We start from the raw sequence: 22,263 nt of genomic DNA, 5'->3' as shown, positions 1-22,263 counted from the left end.
AAGCTCATGTTCATGATTTTGGAATGATGCCTCCATGAGACCCAAAAGGGCATGTTTGGCAAGTTTCTGGGTAACTGAACTCCTGGATTTTCTAGAGAATTTTCTCAGAGATGTCACAGAACCCTATATCCTTCCCTTGAACCTGTTCTATTTTTCTCTTCAACTGTATTTTTCAATAATAGTGATACCGTCCAGTAAACTGGCAAACGTAAGTGCTTCCCTTGAGCTCTGTGTATTACTAAAAGAGAAAAACAGGGAACAGGAGAGTGTAGGAAGCCCAGTCTAAGAGCTAATTGGTCAGAAGCACAGGTCACAACCAGGAGAGTATGCTGAGCATCAGAAGTAGAGTATAGGACTTCGGGACTGAGCTGTCCACCTGTGGGATCTGCCTCTGTCATCAAGTAGACAAGGTCAGTCCTGAACTAAAATGGAAGATGCCCCCAGCCTGCATCTGCTGCAGAACTGACTTCTTGTTACTGGACAAAAGGCTCCACAGTTCTTGATTTCAGAGGTGCAGAGATGGCTCAGTGGTTAAGAGTACATAATGCTCTTCTAGAGGGCACAAGTTTGGTTGGCAGCACCCATGTCACACAGCTCACAATAGCCTGTAACTTCAGCTGCAGAGGCATCTCTGGTTTCTTTGGGCTCCTGTACACACAGAGACTCACAAATGCACACATATGCATGTATAAGCACATGCACACACACTCTTGAGATTACAGAAGTCTGGATCGACTGCTGTGATGTTGCTGGGGAAATCATGTATTCTTCTAACACTACTTTATTCACTAACTTCATTCTGGTCCTCTTTGGCACTCCTGGGCTGGTGGCTGGCAATGGGCTCTTCTAGCTAGTTTCTCCCCATCTCGGATGTGCCTGGCCTCCTGAGCACTAAGGGAAATTGGTCCTACTCATGCCTGTCCTTGCAGGAAGGTCTGGCTTCCTAACGCAGCCCACATTAGCAGCTGGCTGGCCAAAAAGCCAGGCTGCTGAAAGCCCAAAGGACAGAGGAGCCTCTGCCTAATGGAAGATTCGCAGAGCTGGCTTGATTTATATTTTATTCTAAACCAATTTAAGGTTGATGCAAAAGAAAGGAAAACATCTTTGAAGTTCTGAAAAATAAGACTTCAAAGATGTTTTCCTTTCTTCTTCCTCGAATCTACTTTTTAAAGACTATTTCCTGCATATCTAAACAAAAAAAGCCTTTGTTGAAAGATTTTAGATGCTGATTGACTTAAAAGACGCTTTGAAATCAAGGGACAATTAAATTTACTTTTAGCTACATAGAAGGGCACGGTACTCGCTTCTGTCGAGCACTGTGGGGCATCAAGCCTCATAAAAGTCTGCTTTGCTAAATTAAATTATAAACCCATTTTCCCTGGGAGAGGTATAGTTTTAATCATATGGCCAAGCAAATACTATTAGGGTTTTGATTTCTTTAAATACTTTTTCCTCTAAAAAATTCTAATGGCTTTATCATGAAGTCCCCATCAGAATTTGTTTGCTCTCTCTTAGAGATACATAAAGCAAAAACATAAGCTGAGAAGCCTTGTCAGCTGCATTCAATGTCAGAGAAAAAGCAAGATAGATAAATATCCTCCATGAACAGTTCTCCTCCCTCCAGCAGTAATAACAGAGGACAAAGGCGATTAATGGTCCCCCGAGGGCTGGGGGATCTTGGTGGTAGCAGACAGGGGGTTCTTGGGTTCAATTCTTCAGCATGGAGAATAAGAAACTTTAAGAGGATTTATTTATCTAAGAACTCTTTGTATTCTTCATCTTACCTGAAGAGTGGGCTATCACAGCACACACAATGGTACATCCCTGTCTCCTTGTTGTTCAAATACATCCCACTGAAAGGCTGAAAGTAAACAAGGAAGAAACATCAATACACTGAGGGTGAGGGAGTTGATAGAGCAAGTCTAAACTCAACTGTGAGCCTGAGGGTATGGCTGGCTCAGTGCTATTGTTAGCCTCGAATGCTACCATGTATGAGGCTGTAGGTTCAATGCCCACCACGACAAATAAATAAATAACCAACCAAAAACAAACAATGAAGCCCCAATCGAGGAATTATATTAACTTGACAAAGTGCCAAGTATCAACAGGGAAAACTGCAGTCAGCTAAGGATGTAGTCTGCAAGCTTCTCTACAGCTTGGCCTTTACCGTGCCAGATATTCAAACTGTGACATTAATAATGCTTTGTGTTTATGGACCATCTTTCATCCAAGGACATCAAAGCCCATGAGAGAGCATGAGCATCAGCCCCATCCTCTGCTGTCCTGGAAGACTTCACGCTCTCATTTCCACAGAGCTAAAACAACAGGAGTCTAAACACTGTCGAAGACACTTTGAGCTCGTAATTAAAGATGGGATGTAAAGGGCTGGGAGTGCAGCTCAGTGGTAGAGTACTTCCCTTGCATGCATAGACCCCGAGATTGATGCCTGATAGGGGTGGGGGGGAGAGGGTGAGGGAGAGAAAGGGAAGGGAAGAAAAAGCATAAACACATCAAAGGCACCGTTCAATGACTTTGGGGTTGTGCCTTTAACACATCATGCCATGTCAACACTGTGTAGAGTCAATCAGTGTGGAATGGTAAACCAGGGCCCCAGTGCTAGGTCATCATGTAGACGAAAGCACTGCACACACAGGAGCTTAAAGATTGTGGGTTTTCAACTGCTGAGAGGGGTAGGAGGAGAAGTGAAGTGGTGAGTACAGGCCATATCTGATGCCCTCTTCTGGCCTCCTTGGGCACCTTCACACATGGTACACATAAACTCATGCAGACACATACACACACACATAATCTTTTAAAACTTTTGTCAAATTACTTTATCTCTTCAGTCAAAACACAAAATTAAAAATAGTTTGCACAAGCTAACTCTAAAAGCTACGTTATAGTGGCAAGCATCACTCAATCACACAAGCAACAAGACTCAAAGCATAGAATTCTGGCCTAGCTGCCAGGGTCTAAGCTTTCCTGTCTCTCTAGATTTACCAACTCAAAACACTCTTCATAGTAATAACTGCATTAAAAAGAGCTTCCTGGGGAACATGTTTAAATCTACTTGCTAGGTCTACCATATGGGCACACTTGGATGACTTCTCTCTTCAAAATAATAATAATGACTTCAAAAGTAATCATAGCATTGAGGCATGAGTTCAAAGCCAGCTTGAACTACACATCCAGACTCGGTCAAAAAATCAAGCAAATAAGTAAATAAACTTATAGCACATTTATCCACAAATGTCTGCCTGTGTCTAGTGAGCCGCTCTTTCACAGCAATTTGTGAAATGAACACGGTGGACATCCCTGTCATGAAGGCTGATTAGAAAGCCCTGTCCATAGAAACCAGGTAGCCTACAAAATGCACTGCCATGATGGTTAACTGCCCACCTAACCTACGCCATGACAGTTACTTGCTGACCTAACCTACGCCATAACGATTACCTGCTGACTTAACCTATGCCATGATGGTTACCTGCTAACACCTGTTTGACATCTAATGTCTCCTCATCCACTCTCTGATGCAGCCAAGCCCTTTCGTTAGGAACAAACTCAGCTTCCATTTTTCACCAGTTTGTTCTGGTATTTACTGATAATCTAGTATATAATCATCTCTGGGCTGGGTACTAATATTGTGCAAAAGGGAAACATTGACTCAAAGTTAGTTACCTCCCCCAAACTAAAACCAAAGTTGTTATTCTGCCCTAGTGACAACAAACTGAGAAGACAGTCATATTTCATGATGGCAGACACGAGAGATGAATATAGGACTCTCCCTTGGAAGCAGTGGTCATGAAGATGTTATGTATAGTCAGTGTCTGAGGAGGGAGGTTTCCTTATTCTTCGAATCTTTCATTATTAATGTGCAGAGCTGATAGATGCTCATTGAAGGAAAATGCAAATCACTACTGAGCTGAGCTTGGAAGAATAGGTAAGAACCCAGTGGACAGAGAAACAATATGTTTCAGGCAAGGAGGACATTGCAATAATAACGACAATGGGAAGGCGGGAGAGGCCAGCTCATGCTCCGCAGTGAGCAGACTGGATAAAGAATCTATGCCTGGTCTGCTGAACGTGGAGCTGGAGGGGACACTGCAAAGTTGTCCACTGACTGTGCTCACGATTGGAGTGGCTGTGCTTACTCCCAGCCCTGTGAGGGAAGAGAGAAGAGAGGAGGAGGAAGGGGAAAGAAAACCATACACAATAAAAGTCAAAGATGACTGGAAGGGCAAAGAGATATCATTGGCAAGAGAGAAGGGGACGTCATGGGGAAGTCAATCATTAATTCAGGCCCAGGTGATGCTGCTGCTCCAGATGGAAAGTAAAAAAAAAAAGAGGGAGGAGAGATGAAGGAGAGATGGAAGAAGGAGAAAGGAGGGAGGGAGGAAGTAAGGGAAGATGAAGGAGGGGGGAGGAAGGAAGAGAGAAAGGAAGGGAGGGAGGAAGGGAGGGAGGAAGAGATTGAAGGGGTTGGAAGATGACTCAGAAAGCATAATTGAAATGACTGCCTGCACAGGGGAGAAGGGAGCAGGGTCAATGAACTTCAAGGTCAACCTGAGATTTCAGGTCTTTCTGGACTAGCAGCAGTTGCCTCTGCTTTGATCCTGTTAGTTCTCACGTGCTGGAGGCAGAGGCCATGTGTGGAAGCGGATGGCAGCAGGTAACCTCACACAGGGCAGATGGAAGCCAATGAAGGGAGCTGAGGAGCCACTGCACTGGTGGCCATGAGGACACGGTGAGGCTGTGGCTGCCGGGAAAGCACATGTGCGCTGTCTCATACAGAGGATTCTGGGTCCTGAGTGATTTCTCTATCCTGCTTTCTGGGCTCTTGGTGTCTTCTGGAGCCTCAATGAGAAGCCACAGGGCAAGAAAGCTGGCCTCCTCCTGGAACTCAAAGCACGGGAGACCAGATTCAGAGAAGGAGCCTAGAGAGTCCCCTTCTGTTGACACCTGACTCTTCACCATTACTCAGCCAGCGTGAAAATCCTTTCACTGGCTGCAAGCACAGCCAACATACCACAACTTCCTGATTTAGAACAAGAGGGAAACCACATGTAACTGAATTTTAATTAGGAGTCACCAATGAGGAGGCTTTGGAAGTGTCTCTCCCCTTAGACTAATGAAGCAGACTGATGCTTACAGCTCTGCACAGTTCTAAAAAGTTAAACATGGAAATGGAGCAACTAGAAGGGATTTACAACATCAGTTAAAATAATGGATGATGCTCATCTTGTAAAAGGCCTAAGCACAAAGGATACGGCGCTGCCATCTGCCTCGAAAGGCCTCAGATTTATTCTCTTAAACATCTGGCATACAGTCTGCAAGCTCCAGTACACACCAAAGCTGGCCTGGCTGGTTACCTGAAAATTAGGCTAATCTTAGAACATTCTGAGATTACATACATCCAGCTGCTCAGAGCTTCGTATGTGGTCCCCATGTGCAGTCAACAACAATAAGTCTCACTCTCCCTGCCCACAGGAAGTAGGACAAAACCATAACTCCAAAAAACTTTCACAAAACTCTGCAGGGACCTGCCAGCCTGTCTGGTGCACTGTCTCTGTCTGGCATCAGAGAAACTAAGCCTGTGACCATGGTGCACTTTGCATGGGTACCAAGAGACAAACACAATGGAAGAAACATTATACTGAGGCCCGCCCACAGGATCTAAAGAGAAAGCGTATCACAGGAATAGCCTGCAGTAATCCTGTAGTGGCTGCATTTATGCCTGGGACCCAGCACAGTGCCGTCTCCCGAGGGCATGAGCAGAAGCTCAGACTGTCCAGGGCAGGGTTTCTACTTCTGGCATGCAACATCCAGCAACACCTCTGTTTAAATGCCTACCATAGTCAGGCACTACAAACAGAACTCAGAGTTGGGAGTGGGGGGCATTGCTGTAGGGGAAAAAAACACAGGAGGACACAACCTAGGCTCCAGTTGAGAGAAGGGCTCCTGGGGAAAGAGATTTGGGTTGAGTTAAAAAATATTGTCTAGGAGGCTGGAAACACAGTGCAGCTGTTAAAAGCATTTGCTTGCCATTCCAGAAGACTCAAGTTTGGTTCCTAGAACCCACATTGGTGATAGTTACAATAGTCTGTAACTCCAACGCCAGGGGATTCCATGCCCTTTCAGGACTCTGAGGACATACATAGATGTGATTTACACACGCGTGTGCGTACACACACACATATATGTATACATACATAATAATAATAAATCTTTTTTAAAGATTTATTTATTTACTTATTTTATGTATATATGAGTACACTGTAGCTGTCCTCAGACATACCAGAAGAGTGCAATGGATCCCATTACAGATGGTTGTGAGCCACCATGTGGTTGCTGCAAATTGCTCTTAACTGCTGAGCCGCCTCTCCAGCCCCATAATAGTAAATCTTAAAAGTTAAAAGAAAGGTCTGAATAATTATTAGGGCAAATGGCTGAGGGAAAGGAACCCAAGATACAGGGGCCTAAAGGGAAGAAAATAGAGCCATTGCTTGTGAGAGGATAGTGTGGCCATCATGCCAGGAGCCAGAGGAGGCATGCCTGTATCTGAGGACAGAGTGCAGGTAGGAACCCTGCCAGGAGGACCAGACCAGGTTAATGTTTCAATGCTGTGCATTTTAAGAGCAATTGTAAGCTTCTGAGTGATTCTGACCTGGGAAGGGAGAACGGAGTGGATAGAGATGGATTGAAAATGTTGGCCTTGTCAGCAGGGATGGGAGTGGAGAGTGGGTAGGATAGATGGTAAAGCTTGGAGGGCATGTGTGGCTCTCTAAAGGATGGAGAACTCTGGCTTCTACAGGTGGATGGAAAACGATGGCCCAGTACAGAGACTGCTGGTGGCCCACCAGACTCTCTCACAGTGCACATGTGACGGTTTGTAGACATCTGGACTCCGACCGCCCCTTCCCGGGAGCATCTTCTGAGAACACTAAGTTGGTCTGCTTACCTCTTCAGTTCCTTTCTCTCTGGTGACGTAGAACTGTTCAGGGGTCAGTTTCTTCTGCCAGTCTGTCTTGCTTAGAGAACACTCGGACTTTGTAAGAGACCCTGCATTGTTAAGTAGGGAATGTTTTTTTATTATAATAGAGTTGTTCCCCCCCATTTTGCTTTGCCCTCTTTTACCTCTTGTGAGTAGTACAGCAATAAACTTGAATGTGCAAGTATCCCTGTGGTGGGACTTAGAATCCTTGGGGTATGTAACCAGGAGAGGTGCAGATGGGCCACATGCTAGTTCTGGAAAGTAGTTTCCATCAGGACCAGCTGGGAGCAATGAGTGGATTGAACAGAGATGGTCGCCGAGGAAGGAGTTATGAAACTCTATTAAAAATTCTCTTGCATAGAGATAGATTCCCTATTGTATATAGCCCCCAAAATGAATCTGTGACCTACTGTAATATATTATTTGTTTGCTTGTCTGTTTGGTTTGAGATAAGGTCTTGAAAAGTTCAGGCTGCCTCATACCCACTAATGCAGCCCAGGCAGCCTGGACCTCCTGACACTCCTGGCTCCAATATTACTGTGCTTCACAGTTTCTTGAAACAACAAACAAACAAACAAAAACCATATTTTGTTCCCCTTCCTCCTGTTCCTCATGACTTCTGTCTTATTATTTTCTCTCTTTTTTTAAAAAAACTTTTTATTCTTTGAGAAAGAGTTTCTTTACATAGCCCTTATGTCTTAGTCAGGGTTTCTATTCCTGCACAAACATCATGACCAAGAAGCAAGTTGGGGAGGAAAGGGTTTATTCAGCTTACTTCCACATTGCTGTTGATCACCAAAGGACATCAGGACTGGAACTCAAACAGGTCAGGAAGCAGGAGCTGATGCAGAGGCCATGGAGAGATGTTCCTTACTGGCTTGCTTCCCCTGGCTTGCTCAGCCTGCTCTCTTATAGAACCCAAGACTTCCAGCCCAGGGATGGCACCACCCACAAGGGGCCCTACCCCCTTGATCACTAATTGAGAAAATGCCCCACAGCTGGACCTCATGGAGGCACTTCCCCAACTGAAGCTCCCTTCTCTATGATAACTCCAGCCTGTGTCAAGTTGGCACACAAAACCACCCAGTACACCTGGCTGTCTTGGAACTTGCTTTGTAGACCAGGCTGGCCTTGAACTCACAGAAATCCTCCTGTCTCTGCCTCTAGAGCACTGGTGTTAAAGGTGTATACTTCTGCCCCTGGCCTGTCTCATTTTTATATAGACACATGTACCGGAAGCATCTAGGAGGAGACTATTTAGTTAAGGTTCGCAGGAAGCTGTCTTACTTAGGGTTTCTACTGCAGTAATAAAACAGCATGGCCAACAGCTTGGGAGTAAAGGGGTTAATTTCATCTTACAACTCTCACTGAGCTCACACTCCATCACTGGGGAAGTCAGGACAGGAACTCGGTGCAGAACCTGATGGTAGAACTGAAGCAGACATGGAGAATGGCTGCTTACAGGCTTGCTCCTCATGGCTTGCCCCCTATGCGTGCTTTCTTATACACCCAGGGCCACCTGCCCAGGGATGCCATGGCCTACAGTGGGCCTGGGCCTTCTCACAACAATCGTCAATCAAGAGAATGTTCTTCCTGATTTGCCTACTGGTGGCAAGTGGCAGTTTTTCAATTAAGGTTCCTCTACTCAAATAACTCCAGCTTGTGTCAAGTTAACAACAATAATAACAAAACAAACAAATAAAACTCAACCAGAACAAAAGTCTAATTCAGATAATAAATGTTTATTGTTCAACAGTGAAAGAAGTCTATAATCGCTCAGCTCTTCAACTTACAAATAAGAAAAGACAGACTCAAATGATTACCAAACAGGCCTCAGGGAGGGGAGGGCATGTCTGTTCTAGGCTTCCTTTCGTCTTCATACTGCAGCCTTGGAGATTTGATTGTCTTAATATCTCCAAATCCCAGCCGCTGATGCAGACTCCCAAATCTTGGCTTCCCTCCATTATAGATAGGTAGGCTGTCCACCTCCATTTATAATCACAGTCTAGAAGTCTTCACTCATGTCCACCTGAACTATACACAGAGGACTGTACACATCCCCCCTCATCCCAACCCACATCTAGACTTGTGTGCTCAGCAGGCATGCAAACCAGAAACCTTCCTTTTTCTCCCAACCAAGTTCTGTGGTTCTGCATCCTCGGCAACCTGCAAATCTCAGTTCATTTCTATCACCACCTAAGATCGAGTTGCTGTCTTCTCCGGGCTACCTCCAGCATAAAGGATTGCAGGTACCTCACGTGCCTTTCTCTTATATAACCACTTCTTATAGGACTCAGTCACTGCTCCAAACTGCTCAGTGTGACACAATACTCTCAGAATCCCAGACCCACAATGTGACTTCCAAAGCCATCCTTGCCTTGGTCAATGGGTGGGCACCACTTTAAACTAGTACATTCTGTAGTATTCCAGTAACTCTGAGCTACAACCATGGAGTTCCCCAAAAACATGTCCCTGTTTGTCCTGTCCTGACACTGGCAATCTCCTTCTGCCTTTCCTTTCCCATTCTGACTCCCCCTCTCCCTCAATGGAACCATAGATGCCAGTTCTACCTGGTGGGTTGGTGATGCTGTCGAATTCAGCCTTTGCCATCAATGCCTGTCTGCCTGCTGATATCTCCACTTCTGACAGGGGATGTTAAGTCTCCACCTTTTCTCCTGCATTTGCTCTCAGATCACAGTTTGACACTATGCTGTTAAGTGCATACATATTAAAGACTGTCATATCTTCCTGAAGAACCGGCCTCTTTATCACACTATGAAGTCCTACAGTTCTCTTTTTATCACTGACAACTCTTAAATTAACATAGCTGACTCTTCCTTTGTGCTTTGTTTTGGGAAGCTTCCCTATGCAGCCACAGTGGGCCTTACTGGCCTGAGAAGCCTCCCTCCCTATGCAGCCACAGTGGGCCTTACTGGCCTGGGAAGCCTCCCTCCCTATGCAGCCACAGTGGGCCTAGCTGGCCTTGAGACCCTTACTGGGATTACAGGCATACACCACCATGTGACTATTTGTCTGTCCTCTTTTATTAATTAATACCAACATGGCTTATCATTCTCCTCCCAGTTACTTTACATTATATGCGTCCTTATCTTCAAAGTAGATTAGGTCATGAGAGCAGAGTTCTTATCATATTAGTTTCTTTTAGATGCATTTATTTTTATTTATTATTTATGTTGATGTGCGTGTGTCTTTGTCATGTATATAGTGGCCAGGGAAGGCCAGAAGAAGGCAGTAGCTCCCCTGCAACTGGTGTTACAAATGGCTGTGAGCACCCTGAAGTGGGTGTCCAGACATGAACTCAGGTCCTCTGCAAGAGCAGAACTTGCACTTAACTACTGAACTACTGTCAGCTCTCTCAATTAGCATCTTTGTAAAGATATTGGAAAAGCAGAAGATGTAACTCAGTAGGAGTGTGATTGCCCTGTGTACGATAGATTCTAGGCTTTATCTTCAGACCAGAGGCAGGGTCAAGAGGGACAAAGGAGAAGACCAGAGCAACCCCTGTGAGTTTCTGTCTCCACTGCACTTGCACCAAAGAAAGTCCATGTGAATACACACAGGACAGTGGACATCTCAAGCCAGATGTTGCTCCCATCTTCTTGAGCTTTGATCTCTCAGACTCTCAAACGGTGAGAAACATATGTCACTTCTGCCCCCTGCTCGGCATTTGTTACGGATGCCCATGCTCACACATCAAAGCCAGTAAGGGACTGTGGGGAGCTGGGACTGGGACTCAGGCCCACTGACAATCAACATCTTAACCACAGAACCATCACCTGTCTGTCTTTCTTGCTTTCCTTTTAAGACATTTACTTTACTTGTATGGGCATTTTACCTGCATCATATACATGTGCACCATGTGCATGCCAGGTGCCATGGACCCTCTGGAACTAGAGTGAGATATAAGCTGCCATGAGGGTGCTGGGAATTGAACCGGAGTCTTCTAGAGGAGCATCCAGTGCTCCTAGCCACTGAGCCGTTTCTCCAGCCCTTGCTTCTGTCTTAGTGGATGCTGCTTGTTGACCTGCACCTTCATGCTTTAATTAAGTATTCCTTAACTGATTGGGTTGAGGCCAGTTTCCCATCCTGAGAGTAACGCTGTTAAGAAGGACTTTGTGAACACAGCTTTGTCCTTCTTTTGAATTATTTCCTTAGAATAAACTCCCAGGAGGGGCTGTCTGGTAAGTTACACAGCTCTGGCAGCTACAGACAAATTTAATATAACTGAGGACTCTCAGCTCCCAGCGCTACTCATCGGGCCACTTCTGAAAGCACCAAGTTCCATGAAGTTTCCACTAAAATCAGTAGGTCATAAGGATCAGCACACGTCCAGCCCAGCAGGCTTGCAACAGGGTCTGGCTGAGACACCAAAGGATGAGAAATGCTCTAACCGGAAATCTTGTTGCATCAGTTAACATTCCATGTTCTCAGGACATTTGTTTATTGAACATTAAAATTTTAAACTAGCAAGGGCCTAAATTGGAACCCGTCAGCAGCCTAAGATATAAAACTGGGTTGGAAAGCAGGTCAGGAGTGCAGCTGCCCAGTGCCAAACCACAGGGTCACGGAATTACAGAGAATTACACCTGAGACTCCCCAAAGACTCCTACTCCTCCCGGGGAAAATGTAAAAAAAAATCCGGATTCACAAATAAGGGCAAAAAGCCCTTACCATCCCACCCCATCCTGTCTCTTAGCCACTAACAATGACCTGTTGAAACACGAGAATAATTCGCCCATATGTCTCAAGTCCTAGATTCACACAAAGCCAAGACAGCGTTGCAGCAGCACCCAGGATGCTGCAGTGGGCCAGTCACACCGGACAGGAGGCAGCCAGCAGTCCTCGGGAAAGAGGTGTACAGGGCCAAGGATTAACTCCCGCCCAGGAGAGGGCGCGCGAGGTACGGTTGTTGACCGCCACTGGGTCCCTGACACCACCATGGCTCCTGACAAGATTCTGTGCACTAAAATGTAACACATAAACGAACTGTGTGCAAGCATGGGAGAGAATTCGAACCTCTCCGACCTCAGTGCTCCCCCAGCACACCAAGCTTGCCTACCGCGGTGCTCTGCTCGACAGCTCCGGCAGCAAAGGGCAGCGGGGACTAGGCTCTCAGGGCCCAGCCGGAGGCCGCCCCGGGTCAGCCAGGACTGTGAAACCGAAAGCCACGAAAGACGGACGGCGACTGAGGATCTACCTGTGTCCCCGCGTCCTGATCCCGCGCAACCCCGAGCCAACCGCCCAGGCGCTTGCCGCAAAGGCAGACCCCGCAGCGCTCGCAGCAGACGCGCCATGACGCGGCCACCAGCGGGTTCCCTCCCCAGCCTACCCAACCCCCACCCTCCGCCCGGCCCCTCCCCTCCGCCAAGGTCTCTTCTCTTCCTAGCTCTCCTTTTCCCCTGGTGCACCACCCTACCCCCATTACTTAACTTATCCTCTTGCTCCTCTTGACCTTGATCTTCGCTGAGTTTCTGGAACATACCGGGACTCCAACCCTTCACTGCCTCTTCCTCCCACAGTAACCTCACTCCGATTGGAACGATGCCTAGCCTAAAACCTGTTGTATTTCAGTTTGTTTAGGTTTTCCAGAGGCATACCAATTACAGTTGGTTATATCTGGCTTCCTTTACTCAACATTATCTGGACATTGCTGCTTGGCCTTTTGCGTTACATTATGCACAAGTCATTTTTTTGTTCTGAGTAATATTCCATTATACTAAACTGTTACTCATTAGTTTAGGCTGTTTCTAATTTTTGCACATCAAAAACAAAGCTGCCAGAAGCATTCCTGTACATGCTTTTTGGTGGATGTTGTCTCTTGTGTGGATGCCTGGAAGGGGACCTGCCAGGTCACAAGGGCGAGGGTTGCTTCTCTAACAACGTATGAAAGTTCCTGTTCATCATCCTTTCCTACCCTCGATTTCTTAGGCCTTTTCTTTGGTTGTTGGTTGATTGGTTGGGTTTTTTTGTTTGTGTGTTAGTTCGTTTGCTTCGTTTCTGAGACCTAATCTGTCTGTGTTGTCCAAGCGTCCTCAAACTTGGGATCTTCCTGACTCAGGACTGAGTTTATAGGGATGCATCACTACAAAGTTAGATTTAGCTGGGGCAGTGGTGGCGCACGCCTTTAATCCCAGCACTTGGGAGGCAGAGGCAGGCAGATTTCTGAGTTCAAGGCCAGCCTGGTCTACAGAGTGAGTTCCAGGACAGCCAGGGCTATACAGATAAACCCTGTCTCAAAAAGCCAAAAAAAAAAAAAAAAAAAAAAAAAAAAAAAAAAAGATAGATTTAAATTTCTCACAGTAATAGGCTTCTCTTGTGATGTGTTATTTTTTAGTGAGTGACAATTAGCGGTTGCTAAATTACACACGTTTTTTGCCCATTTATTATTAGATTTACTTGTTGCAGAGGTTTTTTTTTTTCAAGATTCTTCATATATTCTCTGGGCATAAAACCATTATCAGATCTTTTCCTTACAAATTTCCTTTACCCAGACTGGGCTGCATTTTCTATTCCCTTACCCAGACTGGGCTGCATTTCCTGTTTCCTAATTGTGTCTTAGGATGGGAAGTTTACATTTTGTTAAACTTCATTTTATCGGTTTGTTGTTGTTGTTGTTGTTTATAGTTTGTGGCAGCTTAGGGGGTGTCATGTTTAAGAAATGGAGCTAGGCCAGGATTACAAAATATTTTATGTGTTTTATTCTGCTAATTTTATAGTTTTGAGTTTTACATTTAGGTCTATTACCCATGTGAGTTAGTTTTTATTTATTTATTCTTTTTATTTTTTTAAATAAGGCAATTTTTTATTTATTTATTTATTTATTTATTTTTTGTTCTCCACTGCCTGCCTTTGAATCCTTGTCAAAATCAGTGTTTGGCTGGGAATGCAGCTCTGTAATAGAGCAATGGCTAGCATTCACGGCCTCAGGTTCCCACACAGCCACCGGGGTGAAAGCGCAGGTTTGTTAGTTTGTTTGTTCCTTCCGATTAATCACCATGTCAGTGGGTGTACAGAGTACTGTAACAGCTGCGTCCCTGGAGGTGGAATCAGCTAGCTTTGCAGATCTCTGCAGATCTTCCCAGAAAGCACAGAGGAACAATTTCCTGGATCCTTCTCTCTCCGTGTTTCCTCTCCCCATTGCTTTTGAGAACTTTCACCTCACCCTCAAACAGGGCTTTTGGCCCCACCCCACCGCCCACCAACTTCCTATCAAGAAAGATCATGGGCTAGCCATATGGTTTTAACCTGATAAAACCCACTTGACAGTCTACCCTTGATTTTATACACTAAATGGCTTAGTTTCTGAAATGCCCGACCAACTGTACTTTTACTGATCTATTTATAACGAGATCTTTCACTTCCTGGTTTATTTACAAAGAGATCTCTCAGTTTTGCTGAGAGTCATCATGTGCTCACTCTCTTGCTCATGGTGATCGCCTGGCATCTCTCTGGAAAACAAAAGCAAATACCACTGGGAGGCTGTCAGAAAGCCAGGCAGAGAGGAGCTGACTCTGCACCAGCCACTTTTGCCTTCCCTTTCCTTTCTGATTGGGAATTAGTTGTAATGGCTGAAGCACCGACAGTTTTCTGGCATGCATGAAGATAAGATTTACACCCTGGTGCTGAACAGGAGATGCATGGAGCCTGGGTATCAGGGATGTGGAGGCAATGGTCAAGCCCTAAGTTGTACCCCTGTTGTAAGAGAGACAAACACATCCATGTGTTTTTTAAACTATGATTGTGTTTTTGTGAGGATGATACAGTACTCAGCTGGTCCTTGTTTGGTTGTGAGAATCCTCAATAAAGGCTAAGCTCTACAGCATCAGATCTCGGTGCATCTCCCACAGCTCTCTGCAAACTATATACACAAGGAGGGAGAAAGTAGAGCTAACTAAGTCCCTAAAAGAAAAAGATGGAGGGGCCACCCAAATGGCCATTGAATCTACAGAGGAATAAGATGGACTGACCACTAAAGTGGATACCAGGTCAAAAGTCAATCAACTTTTCTCTACTTTTAACTATTTGGAAAGAAGGAATGAGTCAGGTCAGCTCTGAGCCATTCTCTTCCTCCAGGACTCGTAGTCTGCTTTTATCTGTTCACAATCCAATATTGATGATCAGATTGCTCCCTCTGAAATCTAGAGATTTCCTGGAAACTATCCTCCTGGGGCAACTCTGGTATCTGTGAAGGATGTGAACAAATGGCTTAGTAAAAAAGGGGGTAGCCTGGCACAGGTGTTAGCTTCTGTTTTCAGTTACTTGCTGTGTATAGTACACATATTTGTGCAAGTCAGCCTCTGGGCTTGGATCAGTCATCTGAAAATATAACAGTGCGGAGAGGAAGTACAAGTCAAACACTAAGCTCTTTTATGTCATTATACAGCATTTGAGAGCAAACAGAAAAATATGTTCTTCTGGTGAACAAAGACCTGAAATATTGACAGTTAAAGTCATGTTAAGGAATTCTACACATACATACATCAGCCATACATATTAGCCAATAAAGCACAAAAAAGTATTCATCCCAAATTGGAAAACTCAATAGGCTAATAAGAGAGAGCCCTGCAGTACACATGACAGATAAACATTTAGTATTATCTATATAAGACAAGATAATATCTATGTGGGCCACAGTCAGGCCAGACTGGACAGATGGCTTCAAAGCTGTGAGCAATTGGTTTGCACCAGAGAAAATACAAATAGTGAACAAATCCTTGGAAAAATGTTTAACTTCCATAATCATTACAGAACTTCTAATTAAAATACCTCCGTGTATTTCTTCACATGTATCAAATAATTATATATATATATATATATATATGTATATATATATATATATATATATATTAAAGAAACAGTTGCTAGCAATGCTTGGGGGCTGAAGTATATTCATACATTTCCTGTAAAAAGAGTGGCATTTTTTTTTCTGAAAAGAAATATACATAGACTATAGAACTTATTATGTTCCTCATTTTAGAACATTAGTTTAAGGCTACAAATCCTCAGGGGGGGAAAGCCTTGCTATGAAGGGGAACATTATTTTTGCAGAGTGATTTACAGTTATGCTTTTCATAATGGCCAATGAATTTTTAAAACTCATCAACAGGCAGTTAATGACTAAGCAAATCTTGATATAATAATTTAGTGAAAGTATATAGCTACTAAAATGTCAATTGTGAGGATGACTTGGGTTTATGGGAAATGACGTCAAAGGAAGCAAACAGGACAGAAAATAGTTCCATGACAGCATAGAAAACATGCATAATGAGAGGCACCTGCTCGGGTACTAACTGTTTGATGAGAGAGGAAGAGTTTATTTTAGACGATTTCTCAGGCTTCAGATTTGTTGTAGATAAATTATGAAACAGAAACATGCATAAAATATTCTTGAAAAAAAAGACTGTTTAAGATATACTATTTTATTTACTTTTCCTTTTATGTGGTGTGTGTGTGTGTGTGTGTGTGTGTGTGTGCGCGCGCGCGCGCGCGTGTGCGCGCATGTAAAGATCCCTGCTTTATGTAGAGAAGCTTTCTGGCTTTGCTCTTTTGAGGCAGGCTCTGTCAATCAAACTCAGAGGTCCACCTGCACAGTAGCCTCACAAGGCAGTTTGTTCCAGGATCCCCGGCTCCGCCTTCCACGCCTGGAATTAAAGTGAACCGCTCAAGCAGCACTCAAGGACTTTACACGCCCTTAGGCATCCGAACTCAGTCCTCTACTTGTGTCAGATGTGTCTGTGCCATGCGCCATTTTCTTACCCCTGCAGGGAATGCTTTCATAAATTCATTAAGCCAACTCCTTTTGTCCCTTTCTAGCCCTGTGGTATGGAGGGGATGGGCCATTAGCTGGGCCTTTCCGGCTCAGCACTGTGGACCCTTGTGTGCAAATAGTCCACTAGTGTGTGTACAGATAAGAGGAAAGGGGACTAAGTTGTGGTTATCTTGTGCCTAGTGTGGATCTTGGCTCTTCAAGGCTTTAGCGATATGTTTTGTAATGTAGCGGCCTGATTCGGCAGGAGAGAGTGCATTAGCAGGCCAGTGCTGAGGCATCCCCACCCTGAGATACCAGCCAAACAATGGGTCTAGTATAAAATGAAGTTTATTTAGAGGCAAGAGAAAGGAGGTAAGAAGAGTGTGGGAAAGAAAGGGGACAGAGAGGAACAGAAAGAGAGAGGAGAGCAAAGAAGAAGCCACCCACCGGGAATACATCGGAGGTCAGAGAGGGAGGGAAAGAGGATTAGTGGGGAGGGGGGAGGAGAAGGAGAGAGTAAGAGGGGGAGAGGGAGAGGAAGAGCGGAAGGGAAAGGGTTGGGGGAAGAAGAGAGGGAGAGACCAAACAATCCTTTTATAACAGCCAGGCTCCCACCTGGCTGTTGCTAGGTAACTGTTGGGTGGAGCCTAGAAGAAATGCTAATATTTACGCCAGATGTCTGCAATGATGGAGCCTATATCTCGGAAAACAGGAGATATGGAGAGGGAGAATCTGAGCCATTGCTGGCTGTCAGACTCCTGGCTCACCTTTGGCTTTTCTATGAGCTCCCCTTTCCTCTCCCAATTGGTAGAACCACCAATCTATATGAGTCCATGTTTTTCCTATTTTTTCACCAATATTTGATGTTATGAGGCTCAATACCTTTTGCCAAAATGCAAATCTCATTGATTTCCAACATTCATTTCTCTAATTATTAACATAATTAAGAAGGCTTATTACATCTTCTGTGTAGATGTTTGAATTTGGAAGCAGTTGGCTTTATCCATGGTTATCTTTAGAATGTGTATATGCCATCTTATCATATTCATCCATGTGTATACTGGGTATCATTTTCCAATGTAATTTCCTTCCCCCTCCACTGCCTGCCCTTTTCTCTTTTGATTTGTTAAAACTGCATCTCACTAACATCCCTGACATGCCTGGAACTCACTGTGTAGACCAGGCTGATCTCAAACTTGTAGCATCTTCATTTCTCTGCCATGGCTAGCACTTGGTGAGCTTTGCCTTCAGAAAACTGACATCTTGATTGCTCTGAAGGCTGGCTACATCTTTAGAGAACACAAGCTTCTTGCAGGGTTTGACTGGCTTTGACTATTGATCTCCAGGGCTCCTGTCTGGGTCTCGTCATATCTGTCCCCTAGATCTGGTTTCCTCTCATTGAACTGTGAAGTCATTCATTAAACTCTTACCTTTCTGAATCTTCCGATTTCTGAAATTAATCTAAATCTCCCTTTTGCTCTCTCTTAGGGTAGGATCTAGCTTTATAGCTCAGGCAGGCCTTGACTTTGCCTCTGCTCTAATTATGTTCTTTATTCACCAATGTTCCAGTGCTCCAGAATATATCTACAAGGAGAATCCCAGCTCATCAGTGTCCATGTCAGCCTCTGCCCATTTGCAGCTTCATCAACCTTTATGTTAAAGTTTACAGTGGAGCTCAAGGTCCCCTCCGGTGGTTGTCTTTAGAAGAACTTTCCAGGTGATATTTGAGAGCGTCCTGAAGCCCAGGAGAACTTCAGCGCACTGGGAAGCCTACAGTCTGCTCTAGTAGCATCTTATTTTCACTAGGTTAACGGATATGTCTTTCAGATACTGCAGCTTGGAGTGTCCTCAGAAACCACACAAGCATAGTGGCAAGTCTCTGAGCATATTCACAGGGGTCTTCTCTCCCCAGATGGCACACCGTGACAAGGTAATCCCACTTCGTATTACTGGTGATTGAATTCTCCCGAAAAGGAAAGCGTACAAGACCCATGAACATTTGATGTATGGATATTTCTAAACAGCCTGACTTGGAAAAGATTAAAACAGCCCTGTATTCACAATCCCTGGACCACTTCACCAGCAGGACCAAGGTTTTAATCTGCTCCAGGTGGCTCAACTCAGAAAGGCTTATATTCCTCAGCATCTTCAATTAATGCTAAGTGCAATCAGAGTTGGCAGGGTTCAGAGGGTTCTGGCACATTCAAAGGACAGACACAGAATCTCCCTGCCAAGTCCTAGAGTACTGTCTTTGGGATTGCACTGTTCATAATCAAAAGCTACTGTGATTAATGAGCTACAGGCAATGGGGAATCCCCTATCTTAAAAAATCAGAACCATGGCAGAAAATCTAAGAGCAAATTATTACATAGCTTGTCCTACAGCCTTGGGTTTCTTGACCTCAAAAGCTTTGTGCAGCTTTCTTTGGGGGCCTCTGCCACAGAAACCAGCTACAGTCTGATTGCTCTGTGTTGTTTGCTGGCCCTGGGATTGATGCTGGCCTGCCTCAGAAGGTGTTTGTCCGATGCTGCTCAGAGGCACTGGGAGCTGGCCACATTTAAAAGTAAGAGATTGCTCTCAAATGCTAGGCTTAGGATGTAATCACATAACTCACTTCGCCATTGGCTGCTTGATTGGCTTCTGGTCTGAGGAACAGGAGGTGTGAGCATGGTAGATGTTGGGAGTTCCTGACACTTGGGCACTGCCTTCAGCAAGTCACAAAACTGTCACTTATACCTCAAGGGGCTAAAATCAGAATTGGGAGGATTTTTTTTTTCTGTCATCTGATGGTTATGGTCAGAATTCCACTGGAAACAAGAAAACTAGTACTGCAAATAGAAGGATGAGAGTCTATTGCTTGAATTTAATGTCTCTTCAAAAATATTATCAACATGATAGATTTAAAAAGCACCTTTAGAAACCATAATCTGCTTACATTTTTGATGATGTACGTAATCTCAGCCTGTGTGACTATCAAGAAGACAGGCTGTACTTCTTTTCAGAGAGAGTAAGTCCTTGGTGATTTTTTTTTTTCTTTTCAATTTTACAAGTGACTCAAGTTGGTATTTAAATTGGGTTTCGCTCCTCATTGTAAAATGGCACATTGACTTCATTGTGTGTTGTTTTAAAGGCAGGAGAAATGGAGTCAATTTTATTTTATCACACACATAACATAAAGTCTTTGTAATTACTTTATTTTATGAGACTCCCCATCAGCTGGGCATATTGTAAATATCAAGTTCCACAGTTTATAGTTGGAGAAAGACAACCACATGGAGGCTAGGTTGCCCATGTTCATGTTATAACAGCAGCAACAGAAACACACCTAAGACGGTATTTCTGAACAATGTCTCCATTTCCACCACACAGGTAGACTCTGAGCTCACCAGCCCTGTCCTGCAGGTAAGAACTCTAGAAATGACAATGATGTCCCAGAACTGGAGACCGTTTCCACATGTGCACTCCGATCTGCCCCATGAGATGATACCTTCACTCTGGAGCAACTGGAAACCAGTGTCTTGCTGCTCTGTTGTCAACAACATAACTTACTGTGTTCCACTTAGCACAGTCCAAGAAAATGGATAGTCCTAGAGTGTGAGTAAGTGCAAAAGCAAATTCTAAAGGCTCAGGACCAATCCTCCTCCGGGCGTCCGGATGCTCGCACCCACTCCCTTCCGTATAACCTTTCCTATGCTGTCCTCTGGGATTTCACTTGCCCACAGACAAAACCCTGCTTTGAGGATGAGGTTACTTGTGTCTGCAGTATCCATGACCAGTTTCCCAGTCGCTCCATCTGTCACTTTTCAGGTCACTCTTCCACACTAATTATGGAACTTTTAATTGTGCTTTTTGGATGATCTAAGAGTTCATGTAAATGCTCTGCGGCTCCATTTGGTCCCAGTGCCTAACCCCTTCCACCGCCAATCAGGAAACAAGGGCACTCGTGCTCAAAAGCTGCTAGCAAGAGTGTCTGAATAAGTGACAAACCAGAGTTTCCCATCTCAAGCAAAGTAAAACTTTCTCTGCAGAACGGGAATCACCTCTATGACTAGGGAAGGAGCTCCTAGGCTTAAGGAGTGTTTTATCTGTGGCAAGGCAGAACTTCTAAGCCTTTTGTTGAAACTGCTGGGTAAAAAAAAAGTTCTATTTTTTTCTCTTGAGTACAAGATGGTAAATGGAAATTATTAGTAACCCATTCAGTCTAATTTAATCTGTATGCATTATCATGTACGTGACTACCGAGTCTGTGCACTGCTGTGACTTATTGGATTGAAGAGTATTTGTTAGGACTCTTCCTGCAGGAAGCCAGTCCCCCCAGGAACCATTATGCTTGGCCCAGGGGATCATTTTCTGTTTTACTTCCATTTGTCCCATCTGGTTTTTGTTTCTCATTCTTTCAATTATTTGAATTAAATTTTGGTGGTTTTCATATTCCATTTTCTCCCTTTATTGGCTCTTAAAATTATACCTCAGTGCTCATTTCTAGTGGTTGCTCTGGTGATTGCCACCATGTCCATAATTTACCTGTTACCATCTCTCCACAGAAAACCCTCAGCTGGGACCCTCCTGTCTCCTGTCTCCTGTCTTTGTGCCACTGTTGTTAAACATCTTACCTCAGCATAGACAGCAACCGCGAGATGCATGGTTTAATTTGTGCTTCCAGCTGTCAAATGACCTATAAAGAAGTTTGATCATCAACAAATATACCTATGCTCAAGTATGGTGTGGGACAAGGATGGTGTCCCGTGTCTGCTCAGGGCTAGGGCTGCAGGGTGAGGTGGACACAGGAAGTTTGACTGAGCACCCCCACAGAACTGCCTAGGGTTCTAGGCATAGGGCTGTGAGAAGCCCCGGGATCCCGTTGGGGTCCCTGCGGACCTGCCGGAATCGGAGCCTGTCTCTCGGGCATCACAGGTGCCACTGGGTACCTCGGAAGAGCAGGCTCTGGGTTCCCGGGGCCGCATGGAGGCCAGGGACTACAGGTTCTCGAGCTCTCGGACATCCCAGACTCTGCTTGTGGAAGAGCTAAAAATGAGTAGGTGTCCGCAGGCGGACTCTGGTCCAGGGCGGAAGGGAAAGGGGCAGGGGAAGAGATCTCTGACAGGTTACCGCAGGGACCAGAGTGCTTGGCTTGCTCAGTCAGCAGCTTGAGTTGGTGGAAGCTGTGGCTGGAGCACAGGGAGGCCTTCCAGCGGGAGACTAGACACCGGCTCATTAGAGGAAGACCTGCTCCATTGCTCCAGCACAAAGGATTCCGATGAGAAGAGGCAGTCTATGGTTTTAAGGTGTTTATTGTAGAAAGGTGGAAAGAAGGAGAAGAGTAGAGAAGGGGAGAGCGGCCATGGCCACGTGGAGAGGGGGAGAAGGGAAGGTGGAGTGAGGGGGAGCAAGCAAGCAAGAGTAAGAGCAAGAGAATAAGAGGTAAGAGAGCAAGGAGGGGGCAAGCAGCTCCTTTCATAGTGGGCTGGGCCAGCCTGGATGTTGCCAGGTAACTGTGGGGGTG

General features: G+C 44.9%; 1 protein-coding gene across 3 annotated transcripts in view; it reads right to left on the bottom strand.

The window, feature by feature from the left end:
• The window catches only part of Msrb2 (methionine sulfoxide reductase B2), a 22,732-nt gene extending 10,385 nt beyond the window's left edge, over positions 1 to 12,347 (bottom strand). Inside the window, exons 1-3 of one of the 3 annotated variants that reach the window (XR_004118461.1) lie at positions 12,210 to 12,340; positions 6,959 to 7,059; positions 1,785 to 1,861 (exon numbers count right to left, since the gene is read on the bottom strand). Coding sequence is in view for 2 of the 3 variants with exons in the window: in XM_031369120.1 (XP_031224980.1) it covers positions 1,785 to 1,861; positions 6,959 to 7,059; positions 12,210 to 12,306 (275 nt within the window). In the remaining variant the exon portion in view is untranslated. Of the gene's footprint in view, positions 1 to 1,784; positions 1,862 to 6,958; positions 7,060 to 7,766; positions 7,805 to 12,209 lie in introns of those variants that run through there. The other 2 variants (XM_031369120.1, XM_031369121.1) reach the window with 2 other exon arrangements.
• Positions 12,348 to 22,263: the final 9,916 nt, after the last annotated feature.

Source organism: Mastomys coucha, unplaced genomic scaffold (assembly GCF_008632895.1).
Source record: "Mastomys coucha isolate ucsf_1 unplaced genomic scaffold, UCSF_Mcou_1 pScaffold15, whole genome shotgun sequence".
Classification (NCBI taxonomy): domain Eukaryota; kingdom Metazoa; phylum Chordata; class Mammalia; order Rodentia; family Muridae; genus Mastomys; species Mastomys coucha.
This window is presented reverse-complemented; position numbering and strand designations above follow the sequence as displayed.